Raw genomic sequence first — 18,943 nt, 5'->3', positions numbered from 1 at the left:
ATTCTTGAGAAAGCAGAACGGGGCAGCACAGAAGACACAGACACATGGCCATGGAAAGGAGAACACTGGACCCCAAGGACAAGGCACTGGAGCAGACGGTTGCCCTCCACACACAACCCCGAGTCCACGCTGGCTGGGCCCTCGGGCACAGCACAGGCATGGGAGAGCCCGTTCACTATTTCAGTGAGTGTCTATTGAACACTTATTCCGTGCCAGACACTCGGGAAAGAGAGATGAATGACCCAGGCCATGTCCCTGCTCCTGTGGTCAAGGAAACAGACTATCAACAAGCCCACACCTGAAAGAATAACCTCAAACAGTGTAAGAACTCTAGGAAACATGGTATTGTGATCAGGAAGGGGAGGGAGGTGCACAACTTAGATCCCCATCCGGAAAAGCCTCCCTGAGGAGATGGGATCTGAGTTGAGACTTGAATCCCGGGGATCATATGTCTTAAGACACAAGGCAGGCACTTGGGGCAGAGGGGGCATCTAGTCTTACTCAAGGAGTAAGATCACTGTAACTACAAAATAGTGAAGTTAGAAAGTAGACAGTAGGAGACAAGTCAGAAAGGGAGACAGGGGACTTGTGAGGGCATGAAGGGAAGCTTGAAGTTGATACTTGAACAGGAATTCTCTATCAGTTAAGGCTCTATAGGTGAAAGGAACAAAATCTACCTTAAGTAATAAAGATAACATGGGCTCACGAAACTGGAAAGAGGATTATAGGCTTCAGGAATGGTTTGTTCAGGACTCAGCTCCATTTCTCTGGAATTCTTCCCACTCTACCCTCCTCTGTTGGCTTCATTCTCAAGCTGACTTCCTTTATGGTGCCATTCCAGGCTTACATCCCCACAATACTACACCTGGAAAAACAGATCAGCAGTACAAGTCACCTTTCTGTTACTATTTTAATGAAACATTAAGAAAAGCAATGATCTTACACAGTCAACATTAAAGTAGAGGTCCACAGGGAGCCAACCTAAGAAAGGACTGAATGAGAGTGTAAAATGATGTGGATCCTCTAGTCATGTATCACAGAAACATTCCAGATAAATAAAGACAAGATCCCGAAGGATCTAAAGAAATGACAGAATATAACAGATACTATGAATATCAGATTTCTCTAACAGCCCAGGCTTGGCTCCCTTCCCAGATGATTTAAAGTGGAGTAGTTATGTTGTCTCTCCAGCTGAGAACTGTTAACAAGTATGGTGCCAGAATGCCACAGGCACAGCGCAGGTCTCTAGAGAAGAAATGTGCACAAAACTTATCGCTGCAGCCCATCCAGGTAACACACACAACTGGGAAGGGGAGAGTGGCAACAAGTAGGACAATGCAGAAGAAAAGTGATTCAGAATAACTGCAGATACCAAACCAATTCTGGCAGGTGCGATCTGGGGTGTGGATGCTGTGATTGGTTCATAAACATTTCATCCACCTTTTGAGGCTGAGCCAAAACAAAGGGGACTCTCCTGGTAGCAGTCATACTCGGGTGAACCGTCTTCATGTGGACGCTGTATGGGAAATGGCCCCAATCGTATATTGGGTGTTGAGTTGCAGTCCCCAACATGGGCCACCTGAACTTCTCAGCCTCCACGTTTAAAACTAACCCACTAAGATGGCAACGTCTATGTCAACAGAAGACCACCTCAGTGGAAGGCCACAGGAGTGACTCCTCTACCCCAAGTCTCCACTAGTCCAGCCTGTCCCCACACCTCCAAAGCCATCTCTGCCCTACCCAGTGACAAGACAGACCACACGGAGAATCTTTTCTTGCCTTAAAACATCTTGTATTAACAAATAGAAAATACAAATTATGTTATTAAAATAAAGCAATGTACTCACTATCTTGTAATAACCTATAATGAAAAAGAATATGAAAAATATATATGTATAATGGAATCACTATGCTGTACACTAGAAACTAACACAACATTATAAATCAACTGTACTTCAAAAAAAATGGTTTCAGTAAACATTGTTTATACATTTTAAGGGGCTGAAGAGTAAACACTTTCTCCTTATCCAAAAGGTAAGGTACACTTTTGTCTTCATCTCTCTCCCACCCATCAACTCACTTCTCCATCAAAGTGTAAACACCTTTTATTATGTACAGAGTATCTGTAAACACACACACACACACAGACACACACACACAGGGCTCCTCTTGCACAGTGGCCCAAGCACCCCAGCCCTGCTGCCACGAAGGCTGCTCCAATATGCTGTGGCCACTACTGTGGCCTCAGCAAAACAGCACAGTGGCCATCATCACAGAGCTCAACGCACAGGAGAAATGCCCTCAAGTGTCTGGAGCTACTACCCAAGCCCACGAGTAGAGCCAGACAGCAGGCAAGGTGGGGAGAGGTCAGCTTGGGCCAGTTGGAAGGGAATCCCTTTAAGTTCAGAACATCTGTTCAAGGATTACTGCCAGAAGCGGGTGGGGAGAAAGGCTGGGAGTGCAAATACTGTCCCCACCAGAGGCGGAACACGCTTACCTAGTCAAGCAGACCCACCTGTCCTGCCCCTCTCCTCTCATCTCCCAGAGCCGCTCTGGACCTCTCCGGGGGGAGGAATCCAGCTTAGTTTTCAGTAAAGGTCACAGGAAGTTGGCAGGATTGCCCTCCCTCTGGAGACCCGAGCACTGAGGCAGCGTCCAGATGAAGGCAGCAGAGGTGATGTTCACACCCAAGTCCCCGGGCCAGGACTTCTTATGTAGACAGAAACCTCCCCTGCCCAAAACAGGCTACCAGAGTTCCCCAATTCAGAAGCACCCGCACATCCCAAGGCAGTTACCTCCCTGAAACCAAAGTCTCCCTCATGCCCACAACAAAGGTTTTCTCAAGTTTATTGATGTTTGGTTTGATCAGCTCTTAGGAAAGAGGGTTTGGAGAGAGACCCCGACATTAGCCGGGAGAACCTAGTCCCAGAGTCCTGAGGGCTTTGTCCTGATGGTGTTTTCTCTCCCACGACCTGGAGCCATCAGTCTGATCGCCCGAGAGTGACCCTCATCCACAGCAGCTGCTGCTCCTTTTACAACTGGACTGCTTCTCAAGACACTCACTAGAAAAAGTTAATCTCCTGAATAAGCTTTCTCTCCTTGATAATTTTGCTGGCTTTCTCCCGAGGGGTGGGGGGTGGAGAGGGGAGGCAAGGTGGGGAGCTGAGACTGACCCCACTGACCTCTCCAGCCTCCCAACACTGGCTCCCATAAGACGACGGGGAGGGACGGAGTCCCATCTGCATTTGGTGAAAAGTGCCATTTCCCCCCAGTGGAGCACGCAGGCTCAGGAGCGGGTCCCAGGAGGCAGAGGCACAGCTGTCCACCCCTGGATTTTCCAGCTGGTTCCCTCCAACAGCTGCTCCAGAGAAGCCAGTTGTGCTGGCGGAGAGCTGAGCTGATGGAAGAGGTGGCGTGCTCCGTGTTCCCCGAGTCGCCACCACCTTTGCCTCTCAGACGTGCTCCTCGGACACAGCAGTGGGGGCTTTGCTGGGTTTGCTCTCCTCCTCCTCCTCCTCCTCCTGGAGTTTCTACAAGACAAACGAGGGAGCAGCCCTTGGGGTGAAGGGGCAGGGGACTCCATTCCTGCTGGAGCATCTGCCTGTCAGTGAGTCTGTACTCTGTGGAGAAAAATCAGAGTTTGAGGCACTCAGCATCCCTGACAGCGAACAAAGGGAACAAGACAGAAGCATCAGCCCTGCCACAAGTCCTGCCACTGGGGTTTCCCCAGACACACACACACCCCGTCACAACAGCATCAAAGGAAGAACAGAAAGGCCAGCTTTATGTGATGCCACGGCCACCACAAACCATTGCACTGCCAGAGCCACTGATCTCCGCTCACCCCGCTCCCAACTCCAACAGCTTAACCGCCTGGATGGAACCCCCGTGGCTCTCCAAAGGGCCAGGTCTACACCTCCCTCAGAACTGCTGACAACCCCCAGTCAGAGGGAGCCCCCAGGATGGGGAATATTCAAGAACAGATGCAACAAAGAATTTTACAGAAGCAGGATGCATAATAGCACATATAAACTCAATGGCTCAAAATATGTATATATATTTTTTCTGCTTAGAAAAAGGAGATGTTTGGTCAGTTTGGCTTCAGGTTTCATGGGGAAAGATGGCACAGGATTGGAAGATCTTCTCCGTTACGCTTGTTAACTGAGTGGGAATTAAATAGAGGTTGGAAATTATCCTGTGAAGCCCCTAGTTGCCAACTGCCAACGTGGGCATTTGTCTCCTGTTTTCGGAACACATTGCTTCTTCCCTCAAGGGCTCATCTCTTTAGACAGGAGGACTCGTGCACAGACCCAGCACCCCACAGCCAGCACCTTGAGGGCTGGAGGAGCACATGCAGGGCTAAGCTAGACTCCACAATCATTTGGACAAATGGTGCTCCCTCCCCAAGGATGTCTCAGGGCCAGCTCGTGGCCGTGGTAACAGCCGGAGAAACCCAAACTTCCCATTCTCCATGTTGCTAACTTTGGGCACCAGGTCCACATCAGCCATGAGAAGCCCTCACTCAGGCAGCCGGCAGCTGACTTCAGCCAATCAGGCAATCTCCTCTCTCTCTGACACACACACCTACACACAGCCACCTCCTCCAGAGCCATCACCTCAAAATCACAATCAAACATGGGTCAGTCTCTCTGTGGCCGAGAACTACCAACTGGAAGAAAAATGCAAACCCAAAGGGAGATTTTCATCATCAAGGTCAGTCATTACCCCCAAGCCACAAGTTCAGTCTCTTTTTTACCAAAACAACACACCTCATTGATTAGAAAGAGCAGCTCTGCCCAGATACCCTGCCTGCCCCATCTTCACCTGGCTCTGAAAGTGACTCCGTGTGACAGTTTGCAGGTCCCACTTACACCGACCACCTTGAGGTGTGAAAGGACAGCTCCTGGAGATGCCCTCTGATAGCCAGAGCTTCCCTGGGTGTCACTCCAGCACGACTCTGACTCCCCCCCCCATTAACACCAGACTCCCCCAGATACAAGGGACATCTAGAGACATACACTGAGTATCCAGGGACACCGAAAGCTGAGACCCATCATAGGATTGGTCTCCTGTTCCCACTGAGCGCTGTTTCCCTCAGTCCACACGGAAGGTACTGAGCCAACACCTCCAACCTTTAACAAACCTGGACCACATGGACAAGCATCTGGCTGCAAGGAGAGTAAAATATGGAACATCCTAAATAATAAGCAAGAGGAAATGGAAATGTACATATGTAGTTGTGCGGTTTGGGGATGCAATGGTGTAGAAAGGTTGTCAAGCTCTTGTAAGTAAACAAGCAAGGTACAAAAGCCCACTTGACTAATGTTACTAGGTTATCTCTGGGTGCCAGAATTACAGGCGACCTTTACTTTCCTGTTTGCCTATGTCTGCCAAGGGAAAGACAGATTAGAAAGTAAACATAACAAAGTCTCTTATCACTTGACACAATATATCACATTGCAAATTGAAAGCTTTTCACAAGAAATCTATCCTGTTTCATTGCAGGCACCTCTTCCCAGGCTCACGATATAGTCACCAAAGTGTTCCAAATCACACGATTCCTCATCCATGCCACGTAGTGGTGATGCCACAGTCCCCACATGCTGCTGACAATAATGTTCCCGTCTCAGGCTTTCCCTGTCTCCCATGGAATCTCCTGTCCTAGGTGCCTCCCTCCACCTGCCCCTGGCTGCTGCCTGCCAACTCTAGAGCCTGAGATCAGAAGACAGACAGGAAGGAACTAAAGATTATCATCCATCTGCCAATATGTATCCTTAAAATGCTAAATGTATCTCTTTCAGATACTCTTTTCGCCTTAGAAAATTGGGAAAGATTTTTCAAAATGATAAATCCTCAATGTTGGCACTCACACACGGCTAGAGCAATGTAAATTTGTAGTGCCGACAGTACCTTCTAGAGAACAGTTCAGCAATATACATCAAAGTCCTAAAAATATCCAAGCCCACTGATCCATTTCTAAGGAAACAGTGTGCTTAAGAACATGCCCAAAACTTCAGCTTCCAGGACATCAATCGCAACATTGTTTATATCAACAATGGGAAACAACCTCAATGTTCTCAGGCTGGAAAACTGTTAGTAAATCATGTTTATCCATGTGCATCATTAGAACACTGTGCAGTCATTGAAAGTGTGTTGTAAGGGACTAATGACCTGATAAAGTGTTCACAACTAGCAAAAAGCAGACAGAACAAGATTCCATTTTTGTTTAAAAAATACATACATATAATCTCCACATACATATATTCCATGTGGACATATATACACATATATATTACATGCGGACATAGACATATAAAGTAATGCAAAAACCCAGCACCTCATCTCCAGGTGATGGTGTTATAGATGACTTTTAAATTTCATACACTTTTCTATATTTTTCAGTTTTTTTCCTTCAAAGAACATGTATTACCTCTGTAATAGGTTTTGTGCGTATGTTTTTTTAATTTATTTATTTTTGCATCCCACTTTCACTCCTTCTCAGAGTTGAAATTCCTTTCATCCTGGCACAGATTTGACACCTAACACTTTAGATAAAATAGTTCGCAGCCAGTGAGAGCAGATGGGGACACTTTCCTGGGCTAGATCACTCTTCTGTCCTGCACCTCTTCCCTTCCCCCACCACCAACTCCTGCTCCTGACCTGTCCTTTCACAGCTCTACTGACAACCTGCTAGTCCAGTCCCTCCATCCCCATGGCACTGCCAGGGGAGAAACTGCCTCAAGGCCACCATCGCCATGACAGAATGGGGGCCGCCTGGTGCCCACCCTTCCTCTCCAGCCACTGACCGCCGGCTGAAAGGGGAGGGGCCGGGGCCTCAGGACTTGTGTTGGGATCCAAGGGGAGGGTGTTGCTCAGCAGACTGTGACAACAGTGACACACTCTGGAGAGCAGAGCAAGGGGGCCAGGAGGAGGGAAGGAAGCAGGAGAGGAACCCAGGAAAGGGCAGCAGAAAAGCAGGGCTGAGACACCCCCTGAGGAAACTCTTGCTGTGTGTGATGCAGAGCCCCCACCAAACCAGCTACTCTGGGAGCTCCCCCCACCCCCACCCCTGACGCCACATCCTCAGCCAACCCGGGGCCCAGATCTCTGCCCAGCAGCTCCCACATACTCACATTCTCAGGAGCTTCTTTGTTTGCCTTCTGCCTCCGGAGGTCTGCCCTAATGAATGCTGAGGTCCAGGGATCCAGAAGGAAGGGCAACAGAGACAGTTATCAAGCAGAACAACGGTCAAGTTCATCCGCCAGAGGGCGCCCTCATTCTGCTAAGGATCACAGCTATCCCACACCTCCCTCAGATATTCCAGGGAACTGGGGCTACCTTCAGCCAACTTGATGGAGCCTGGGGACCACTGTTGTCCCTGACAGGCAGAAGCCAGTGATGACACTGGTCTCCACTAACAGATCACTTCTATTTGCAGGCAGTGTGCACACACTGCTCCAATCCTCACAATCCCCATTCTACAGATCAGGGAAATGAAGCGCCCAGAAGCTGGTCCACTTGCCCACAGTCAAAAGCTATGGAGGTCAGTGTCATAGCCTAGGATTCATACAAGGGTCTTTTGGGGCCAAAACCTATGTTAATTCCACCAAAACATGCATTCCTGTCAAATGGAGTTCCTAACAAGCCCTTTCCTCTCTCCCTCATGCTTGTGAACCCCTAGTTATATGATCAGTCAAGACACTGGGGCCCCAAATTGCCAACAGCCTAAACCCATGAGCAGCCAGAGCATCATATTGTCCTGAGACCCCAATTCACCAGTGAGGGCTGCTCCAAGGGTGAGGAACACACACAGGAAGATGTTCCCAGGCAGGGTTCCATAGTTGTCGATAATCTGGCCTTGGGAGATGGTGAAGATGATCCCAAATACCTGCAAAGGGACAGAGAAGTCTGGAAGCAAGGGCCCAGCCAACCATCCCACAGGGAAACTGAGCTGCCACATGCAAGGCTTACACTGGCCAAGCCTGGGGTGGCAGGGGAAGGTGGGAAGAGCCTCCGCTTCAGGGCCACCCCCAAGTGAGAGTCCTACCTGGGCAGACACATTGAGGAGGCCGGATGACATGCCTTCTGACTCTGGGTATGTCAGCTCCACAGCAAACTCAAATCCCAGAGGGAGGTAGCCAGTCATAAAGAAGCTGAAGGCCAGATCACAGAAACAAGGTGATGGAGAATGTCCAGAAAAAGGAGGATAGGGAGCCTACCTCCTCCCTACACCTCCTTTCCTGTTCTCTTTCCTCCATTAAGAGATGTCAGGACCTTGAAAATCAGGTCATCCCCTAGGTGGCCACTCAGGAAAGTGGGATGCTGGCAGGCCAGGAAGAAGTTCAGGCTTTGGGCTCAGGAAATCTTTGGGGGTCTCCTGCTTCTTTTATGTTCAGGCATCAGTTACAGATGGGGTCAGCATTTACAAGGGGTCTGGAGGCCTGGAATGTTCAGGCCTCAGCTGAGAACTTCTGTGTGATGGGTACACAGGCCCTGTGTTGGGAGGGGGTAGTCCCTGGGTACTGAACAGCATCTCCATGGCTCTCTGGGACCTGGAAGGTGGAACTCAGAGTCCTCCTTCTTTCTCTCCAGAGAGTCACCAGCTGAGGACTGGGTGTGTGTGGCACATGAGTATCGCCCACAGGAAGGTAAGTGGGAAGTAAAGCTGAGCAGAGACCCCTGTGGAAGGGGCACCGTTTCCCACACTTTCTCATACAGTAGGTCTAGAAATGGCCAGCACTGATCTCTTGCGTCTGCACCTCACTTTGTGCTGCATTCACATGGATTCTCTCTCTCATTCCTTCCAACAACTCTACAAAGCAGGCCACTCATATTCATTTACAGATGAGGAAACTGAGTCTCAGAGTGATTAAGGGAGGTGCCTGTGGTTTTAGATGGTCAGCAGCAGAACTGAGACCAGGTCCCACGCTTTCTGATTCCAAGCCCTGCATAGTTCCCGTGATGCCATGTTGTCCCAGGCAGAGCTAATAAAGACTCTAAACATTGCCTAGCCTCCCAGACATCTGTGAAGGACATAGCCTATCCTATCAGCACGAATGGGCCCTGAAGCCCCAGGTGGCCTTCTGAAGTCCTACAAGTAAATATGACCTCTGTCCCCCATTTCCACATTTCTGGAGGTCAGTGAGAAACCAGCAGAGGGATCCATACTGCTTCCTAGGATGTCGGCAGCTCTAGGAGCCATGGGATGCTGCTTTCCTGGTAAACAGGTTAGAGATGAAACTTACCCCATTGTGCCAGCTGTGATGAACACTACCCACAGGTATCCCAGGTTCAAGGTCACTGTGTACACCACCATGCCCACCAGAGTCATGATATAGACCACCAGGGTGGTTTCCCTACAAGCAGAAGCAATGAAGTTGAGTCATATACTGTGAACTTTAACAAGATCTTTTTTCCCCTTCCTTCCTCCCTTCCTCCATCCCTCCCTCCCTGCTCCCACCTATTGGGCACCTTCTATGCACCCAGCTCTCAGAGAATTTTCTGTCCATGAGGTTTGTGAACACCAAACCAATGGTCAGACAAATAATTATTTAATTACACCATGGTCAGTGCCACAAAAGGTAAGACCAGGACAGTATGGAGCCATCTTGCAGCTCTGTGTTCTCCTGCAGAACCCTCTCGACAGGATCACACTGCACCTGGACTTGTCGCGACCTGCCCACAAGCAAGAAGCCCAAAGCCCTTTCCTCTCCTCCTCCCCTCCACCTAAAAACAAACAAGCAAACAAACAAACAGGACACACATCAGCTGTGATCAGGTAGCAGTGGCATGTGGGACCCTAGAAGTCAATTCTGCTTGTCTGCTTTGCCTCCAGTCCCCATGACAATGCTGGGCAATGACTTGACTTTGAGAGTTTCTCCAGCGTCTCTAAGTTCATCCTGTTGCCACCTGCACAGACGCAGCACAGCTTCCCAGGCTCAGTCTGAACTATTCCGCTCTACACAGGGCAACCAAGGGAGGTTCTAGCCCAGAACTAAGCCCTTGACTCCCAAAGCCAGGGTGAGAAAGCTCTGCCACTTCCAGTGCACTTCCCTTTGCAGGACCCTCAGAAGGACCGTCAGCAACGTGCTGGTTTCTGTGTTGGGCTCACCCTACTTGTGCCCCTCCACATACCCCTCTGCCCACTTTGCCCACTCAGGACTCTGCTATGGCCCCGACTCCTGCACTTGGACCTGCATTCCTCTTCCTGTCCTATTACTGAAGAAATGGGCTCTGCACATCCCTCTGCGCCCCTGCCACAGACATCAGCACCAGACAATGGAGAATGGACAAAGCCTAAAAGCCTTTACTCATCCCCCTTGAAGCCACAAACATGATGGGAGTCAGAGAGCACCAGCAGATAGATAGTATGGTTATGATAAACTAATACTGCATTTATTGGGTGCCAGGGATTCTCTTAAGCACTTTACATGCATTTATTATTTCATTCAACACTTATAAAAGCCCTACAAGAAATATATGACTAATTAAAGAAAATTCAAATTATATCAAGCATCTTTTCTAATAACAACACTATGAGACTAGAAATCAACTACAAGAGAAAAAGTGCAAAAAACACAAACAAGTGGAGGCTCAACAGTATGCTACTAAACAGCCATTGGGTCACTGAAGAAATCAAGAAGAAATCAAAATACACCTGGGGACAAATGAAAATAACACAAGGATTCACAATCTATGGGACACAGGAAAAGCAGTTCTAAGAGGGAAGTTTATAGCAATACAAGCCTATCTTAGAAAAAATGAGAAATCTCAAACAAACAACCTAACCCAAGGCAATCAGCAGATTCAATGCAATCTGTCTCAAAATACTAATGTAATTTTCCACAGAGATAGAATAAGTCTAAAATTTTTATGGAAATACAACAGACCGCAAATAGCCAAAACAATCTTGAGAAAGTCAAACAAAACTGTTATCACTGCTCCCAGATTTTAAACTATACCACAAAACTATGGTAATCAAAACAGTATGGAACTGGCACAAAACAGACTCACAGATCAATGGAACTGACCAGAGACTCCAAAGTGAATCCACACTGATATGGGTAATTAACATACAACAAAGAAGGCAAGAATATACAATGGGGGAAAAGCCTCTTCAATAAATGGTGTTGGGAAAACCAGACAGCTGTACCCAAAAGAATCAGACAGGACTACTCTCTCACACCATGTAGAAAGAGAAACTCAAAATGGATTAAAGACTTAAATGTAAAGGCTGAAATCACAAACCTAGAAGAAAATATATGTGGTACATGCTTTGACATCGGTCTTAGTAATGTATTTTTGGATATGTCTCCTCAGGCAAGGGAAACAAAAGTAACGATAAACAAATGAGACTACATCAAACTAAAAAGCTTTTGCACAGCGTAGGGAACAATCAACAACAATAAGAGTCTCATGCTCTACCCACCGAGTTAGCTGGGTAACCACACCTATCAACAAAATTAAAAGGCCCCCTGTTGAATGGAAAAAGATGTTTGCAAATGATATATCTGATAAGGGGTTAATATCCAAAATATACAAAGAACTAATACAACTCAACATCAAAAACAAACAACATACATATGGCCAACAAGCACATAAAATAGGGAACCATTATGCACTGTTGGTGGGAATGTAAATTGGTACAGTCACTGTGGAAAACAGTATGGAGATTCCTCAAAAAGTTTAAAATAGAACTACTGTATGATCCAGCCATTCCACTCCTGGGCATTTAGCCAAAGAAAATGAAAATACTAATTTGAAAAGATATATGTACCCCGTGGTTCACTGTAACATTATTTACAATAGCCAAGATATGGAAACAACCTAAGTGCCCTCAATAGATGAACAGATAAAGAAAACAAATAGATGGAGATATAGATAGATACACACACACACATATATATATATACATATACATACACACACATATACACAATGGAATATTATTCAGCCATAAAAGAATGAAATCTTGCCATTTGCAACATGTATGGACCAAGATGATACTATGCTAAGTGAAAACGGTCAGACAGAGAAAGACAAATACCGTATGATACTATACATGGAACTTAAAAAACTATAAACAAGTGAACGAACATAACAAAACAGAAGCACAGATAGAGAGAACAGGTGGTTGCCAGAGTGGATGGGGTTGGGGGAGGAAAGAAACAGGTGAGAGAGATTAAGAGGCACAAACTTGCGGTTGCAACATAAATGAGTCTTAGGTATGAAATGTACAGTGTAAGGAATATAGTCAATAACTATGTAATGTCTTTGTATGGTGACAGATTGTAACTAGATATGGTGACAGATTGTAACTAGACTTATCTTGGGGATCATTTTGAAATGTATAGAAATATTGAATCACTATTTTGTGTAAAGAAACCAACATAGTGTTGTAGGTCAATAATACTTAAAACAAAAAAGCAAACTCATAGAAAAAGAGATCAGATTTGTGGTTATTGGAGGTAGTGGGGAGGAAAGGGGACTCAGATGAAAGTAGTTCAAAGGCACAAACATCAGTTATCAGACAAATAAGCACTAGAGATACAATGTACAACATGATGAACATAATTAACACTGCTGTGTGCTATATAGGAAAGATAAGAGAGTAAATCCTAAGATTTCTCATCATGAAATTTTTTTCTATTTAATTTTATATCTATACATGGTCACAAATGTTCACTAATTTATTGTGACAATCATTTCATCATGTATGTGAATCAAATCATTGTACCTCAAACTTACATAGTGCCAAATGTCAATTATAGCTCAATGCAACTGGCAAAAGAAAAGAAAAGAAATGTACAACTATTCCTAATTTGACAAATGAGGAGACTAGGGCTCAGACCGGTTAAATAACTTAACCAGAGTCACCAGTGAGTAAATGCAGAGCTGGGATTTGAAACCTATGTTCTTTCTATGCCTGCACACAGGAATACTAACATGCTATGAGGCTGCATCTTTGGAAAAGGCCACGTGCCTCCAAAGGACGCCGTTCCCTCTTCGTGCATCAAAGCCACCGCTGAGGGTAGAGGAGTTCGTCCTTCCTCCACCTGCTCCCCTCATCTGGTCCCTCCCACCCACAGAACGCAGTTTCCTGGACACCTGTCACTCTCGCTGATCCCACAAGCTAATTGCTTGCCATATTTGTTTAAATTTAGCTTCTTCAACTACTGGCCTGACTAGTAAAACCACCTGTGGTCCCAGCCAGAGATAAAGGGACCTGACCCTCCCATAGCCAGCCTCAAAACCAAATGGGGCACATCTGGGAGCCTCAGGGAGAAAAGAACTGGCACCAAACTAACCAGACGACAGAGCTCTCTTAGCCCTCCTCTCCCTAAGAAGTATCAGAGGGAGAATGTCCCAGGCTGACTGCAGGATGCTGACATCAGTGACACTAGGAACTGGTGACATCAACACTCTGCAGTGACCTCCCAGCCCTTTCACTGTATTTTCAAGTTCATCTGAATCATCCGGCTGCCCACGTCCCCACCCAGCTAACAACCCCTCCCTCCTCCTGCCACATAGCAGGCCCTGGAAAAAGGGGCGCTGCTGATCCCTGGTTTGGGGTGGCCAGTCCTTACTGCCCTGCTGTCTGGCCGACGTCAGCAACTGACACATGGCAGAGACAAGCCGGCAGCCCAGCTCCACCAGCAGTAATTAAGTCTCGTCCAGCCAGGCAGCCACACCCGCAGGGACAGCCTCAGCTGGCCTCTGACTAAGGCAGCCAGAGGGAGATCTGGTCTGACCAGAGCCTCACAGAGCGGGTTTGTGTGGCAGAAAACAGGTCTGCCACTGTCTGTCGCCTCCAGACACTAGGAACTTTGGAGGCGCTGACAAAGCAACCCGGAATGTTGCTCTGCCCCAGGGCAGGACAAGCCTGGCAGCAGCTGCCCTACAGGCCAGCATTAATTGAGCACCCAGTGCATGCAGAACACAGGAAAGACGCAACAGTTGGGTCTCTGTCCTCCAGAGCATTTGCTGCAGGCTGGCTACTGAATTGAGGCACCTGGGTTGCTTTTTACAAATGCAGAGTCTCCTACTGAACTGGTATGCAGGAGGGTGGGGCTCAGGAATCTGTATTTTTAGTAGGTGTCCTGGATTAGCCTGGCATCCACTAAAATCTCAGTGGCTCTTAGAAATGCACAGGGCAATCAGGCCCAAAGCATCCCACAATATTTACCAACGAGGTGTAAGCAACCACAAGACAGTACAGTGTGCACTGGAGGAAGCACAGAGACCTTGGCTAACCCCACGGGGCCCACGAGGAAGCCATGGGAACGGGCAGTGGAATCACCTCCTCATCCCCACTCTTCAGGGTTTCCACACTTTCCACCTGCTGATGCTTCTCCACGTTTATTTTCATTTCTCCTTCCTCTGCTCCTTCCACAAGCTACTCGGGGGACACTACTCTGATAAGCCTCAGGTCCTCTATCTCTATCTTCCTACAATTCCCACAGGGCAGGCACTCTTTCCCTCATTTTATAAATGGGGAAACTGAGCCTCAGAGAAGATGTATTTGAACTGCTTGCTTGACCACTTAGACCCCTAGCTGTCATACCCACATCTTTGGATCTAGGTTGCTAATGAACATGTCATTTTCAAACATGGGTCGCCAAGTCTCAATCCAAGAGGAAGAGTCACTTACTTGTAGGTTTTGGTCCTATCCAGCCAGATGCCTGAGATCACAGCCCCAAGCATCCCTGCAATGACGATGGTCAGGCCGATTCTCCCAGCATTCACTTCTTCCCCCTGCGAAAACCACAGCCCAAAGATGGGACAGGACACTGGATAGAACAAAGTCTCCCGAGGCAAGGGGGAAAGGCAAGAAATTCGGGCTCCATTAGAGCCAATTCTCAGAAAGCATCAGGGCCAGATGGCCTGTGAGAAGCTGCCAGTGGGAAGAGAATCCTAGAATAATTGCTTCTCCCAACATAATATGACCCTGTATGTATGTGCTTGATACTGGGTGCTGGGGTGAACCAAGTTCTGTCCTTAGAACTACTTTTAGATGGATCTATAAAAATTTAATCCTTATAGCCACCCTTCAGTTTATGATGATTATCATTTCACAGATGTGGAAACTGAAATACACATATCCAAACACAGGTATTTTTTGAGCTTTCAGTGCTGAAGGGATAGAAAGATAATAGTTATATATTTTTGAGCATTTTTAGGAGCCAGACACCATGCTGAAGATTTTTCATCATCATCTCATTTAATTCTCCTAATTCCCCACCATAAGGCTAGGAATCAACATTCCCCATTTTACAGATGAAGAAACTGAGGCACGGTGAGATTAACCTACTAGCCCAAGGCCATGAGGCCTTTATTAAGTGCACAGGCAGGGCTTGAACTCAGACCTGTCAAACTCCAACACTGGCACATTCAGCCATGGTGACCCACTACTTCCACAGACATGAGATCCTTGACCTTTAAAAAGAGAGGTGGACCTGGGTTCTCAACTCCAGGATACTCAGTGTCCCATTCCCAGTATCCAGCCCTTATTGGTTCTGGAAACATTTAAAACATGCTTTTTGCTGAGCAACTAAGACTTTAAAATTAAACCTTGCCCACATTTCACAAATTAAATATTTCATATGTGATTTTATATGTGTACTTGTTTACCTACTGTGTCACCAGGCACTATGTTATATTCTTTACAAACATAAACCTTCTAATCTACCTTCTAATTCTAAAATTAATCTTTCAATAAGTAATTAGGCTTCTTTTGTAGAAGAGAGAATAGAGCTCAGATGCTAACCAGCTTATCACACAGCTGAGGACCACCAGCCCTGGGACTGAGATCCAGGGCCGCCTCCCTCCAAATCCCACAGCAGAATACCACACCACACTGCCTAGATCTCAGGAAACCAGGAGTCAGCCACTGACACCCCAGCTCCTGCCCAGACAGACTCAGAGACCTCATTCTTTCCGGGCGCAGCAAGCTTAGGGACCGCCCTTACCGGGTAGTGCAAGATCACCATGCGATTCAGCAGAGTGGACAAGGCATAAAAAGCACCAGCATTCAGACCTGAAGGAGGGAGGGAGAAACACAATATTAGGGTCATTCTTCTGCTGGGGCCACTGCTGACTTCTCCCCGCAGCGGTGAGGGAGGTCAGAAACCCTCATCCTCATTGCTACTGGGAGTGGTGCCCTCCAAGAAGAAGAAATACTCCAAAACAACCAAAAGAAACCATTTTAACCTCTTCTTAGCCAAACATCATTGCCCTCTGATCCCTTCAGCCCTGTCCTGGAAACACAGGCACCAGAAAGTATTTCTCCCCAGGTCAAAACCGTACATCCCTCTTAAAAGCTGGCCTGACCTAAGGGGTCAGTGAACTACTGGACACCTTTCGCTTCCTCCTGATCACCTGTCCCATCTCCCGAATGCTCCAAACCCCTGACACCATTCCTTCTGCAGGGGGTTTCTCACCTCTTTCCCTGTCCTTCTTTCAGCTTTCTTCTCAGTATCACAAAAAATCTTAGACTTGAAACCAGAATGGATCCTAAAGAGCATTGATTTGACTCTCCTAATTCACTGATTCATCCAACACATAAATGAAGCACCTAAAATATACTTTAAGAATCTGTGTCATTAGAAAATGAGGCCATTTGTCCAAAGCCATACAGTGACCTAGTAACAAAGACGAGACTGAAATGGATGCAAAGTAGAAGGGCTTCCTGTCCTCCCTGCATAGTAACAGTGGTGATGGGGATGATGATGATGGTGGTGGTGATGAGGATGATGGTGATGATGGTAGCAGCACATACCTATGTTCTAGACACTTTTCTAAACATCTTACAATCCTCATAACAACCCTAGAGAAGTACGTAACATTATCATCCCCATTTTATAGAAGAGAAAAATGCACGCAGAGTTAAAAATAAATACAGAGATCACTCCGTGAGGTCCGCCAGGGATCTTTTCAATCTTACCTAATTTTGAGGCTCACATGACTACCACTGATACACCTGGCATCAGGTCCACTTAGAGGGGGTAAGACAGGACACGGTTCCCAGGCAGGGCAGCCTCGGGAGTTCCTCCTCAGTGGAACCAGTCCACAGAACCTCGGTCCATCAAGCCATCCAGAATCTATTCTCTCCCCACATGCCCCAGTGCAGGGAAAGGTAGGTGTGGCACCCACCCTGGCTTAACCCCTTGCAGGAGCCACTGTTGCTTATAACTCATCCACATCATAGCTGGCAGCATCGCCAGAAAGGGCAGGCCAGTGAGAAGAGTCACTGTGCTCAGAGAAGCACAAAGAACAGCTTCCCACCAGGTGTGAGAAGATCTCCCAGTCCACTTGCAGTCATTTTTATCACAACAGGTCGTGTTTATCAGAAGCAATGTTGCCTAAAGGCAGTTGACTTACTCCCTTTATGAGGTTCCCAGAGGAATGAGACACAAAGTTAAGCCAAGGTCAAATTCTCCTGCAAAATGGGGGAGGAAGTTGGGTTTGCTATCCCCACAGTTACATGGGGTAGCACGAGGCAGGGCTGCATTTTAACCCAGACTGCAGAGCTTCAGACTCCTCCGTCCTAATCACTCTATTTCACATCCTCACAAAACTGACCCACAACAGCTTCCCCAGCTCTGGTCCTGGCCCTGTCAAGCCCCAGCCTCTCCCAGCAGGTCACCTCAGGGATACAACAAGGCTGGGCTCAATGCCACCTCCTGAGAGGTACAGGGCCACAGGGGTCAAGCAAACCCAGGAGGACTCTGAGGCTCTTGGCAACACCTTACTGAACAAGCACACCCCACTAACCTTCATACCGCACACCCAGCCACTTGGAAATTCCATTCCTGAGTCAAGAGAGCCCACAAGGAGACACGTTCCTGGAAAGGGGGATGGGGAGAGGGTGGACAAGGAGAAGGATGAAACCAGCCCCTCTTCCTGCCCCTCAGCCATGCCCAGGCTCTGGTCCTAGACTAACAGGGCTGGGAGAGGGTGAGCTGGGGAGAGGAGGACGGGAGTGGGAGGGATGGGCAGGGCACACTCAGAATCAAGCTCAGCTTCAGATGGGCTGGCTGCTCTCGGATTGCGCCCAACTGGGATGAATAAGGAAGGCAGAATCCAGACAGAAATTATCCTAGAGGACTGGGGAAAAAAAAAAAAAACTCACTTCAAACACCAGCATGTTCCTGACCCTGAGAAGGGCAGAGAGAAACTGTCCTGAGCATGCTGATCTGAGCTACTGAAGCTGAACAGCTTCCTGGGGCTCAAAGGTTTAGGGAAATCAGTTCCAGACCAGCACCACCTGAGAGCTTGTTAGAAATGCAAATTATTGACTCCACCCCAGACCTCTGGTTATTGAAACTGGGAGTGGGGCTGGCAGGCAGTCTTATCTGAACAAGCCTTCCAGGTAATTCTGACAGTGCTTGGGTTAGAGACCCACTCCCTCAGCTAGACAAGAGTGGTTTACTAATAGCCATCCCCTGTCTCCTGCACCCAGCCAGCAGGAGGCGGAATCAGGGCTGAGGCAGGGATGGGAGGAGGTGGGGATGGAGATGAGGAAGGGTTCACCCTGGAAGGCTGACATTCTTTCCCATTCTTGCTACAGTCCAACCCTAGAGGAATTAGGAACTTGTGTATGGTTTTTGCACCAGTCATTCCCCATATTGTCAAAGGTCGCCACAGGGCGAAACCACACAAGTCCACTCCACAGCCCAAACCAAGGGGTCCGGCATCCATGCTCAAGGGCAGGAATGAGGTGTGTGCTCTGCCCTGTGTGCGAGAACCTGTTACAGCAATGCACGTGACTGTGAATTCAGGCATGATTATCCCCAGCAAGGTAAGCCGGCCAGGTCAGGGCCATATTCCTGGGAGGAATGCGATCGCCCTGGACAGGACTGGTCATTCCCGGTATCAGTCACCAGGAGAAGTGCAGGTCACTGAGGAGCTGGCCTTTAGGGAGGCGGAAGGGACTCGTCATCAC

The 18,943-nt window shown here is 47.6% G+C and overlaps 1 protein-coding gene across 3 annotated transcripts in view; it reads right to left on the bottom strand.

Moving 5' to 3' along the window:
- Positions 1 to 506: 506 nt before the first annotated feature.
- Positions 507 to 18,943, bottom strand: part of FLVCR2 (FLVCR choline and putative heme transporter 2) — a 51,407-nt gene continuing 32,970 nt past the window's right edge. The window contains exons 4-10 of one of the 3 annotated variants that reach the window (XM_072963459.1): positions 15,969 to 16,036; positions 14,651 to 14,754; positions 9,246 to 9,356; positions 8,048 to 8,153; positions 7,777 to 7,888; positions 7,134 to 7,189; positions 507 to 865 (exon numbers count right to left, since the gene is read on the bottom strand). In XM_072963459.1, coding sequence (XP_072819560.1) covers positions 860 to 865; positions 7,134 to 7,189; positions 7,777 to 7,888; positions 8,048 to 8,153; positions 9,246 to 9,356; positions 14,651 to 14,754; positions 15,969 to 16,036 — 563 coding nt within the window. In that variant the 3' untranslated portion in view covers positions 507 to 859. Of the gene's footprint in view, positions 866 to 2,831; positions 3,621 to 7,133; positions 7,190 to 7,776; positions 7,889 to 8,047; positions 8,154 to 9,245; positions 9,357 to 14,650; positions 14,755 to 15,968; positions 16,037 to 18,943 lie in introns of those variants that run through there. The other 2 variants (XM_006206090.4, XM_072963458.1) reach the window with 2 other exon arrangements.

This window comes from Vicugna pacos, chromosome 6 (genome assembly GCF_048564905.1).
Source record: "Vicugna pacos chromosome 6, VicPac4, whole genome shotgun sequence".
Taxonomy (NCBI): domain Eukaryota; kingdom Metazoa; phylum Chordata; class Mammalia; order Artiodactyla; family Camelidae; genus Vicugna; species Vicugna pacos.
This window is presented reverse-complemented; position numbering and strand designations above follow the sequence as displayed.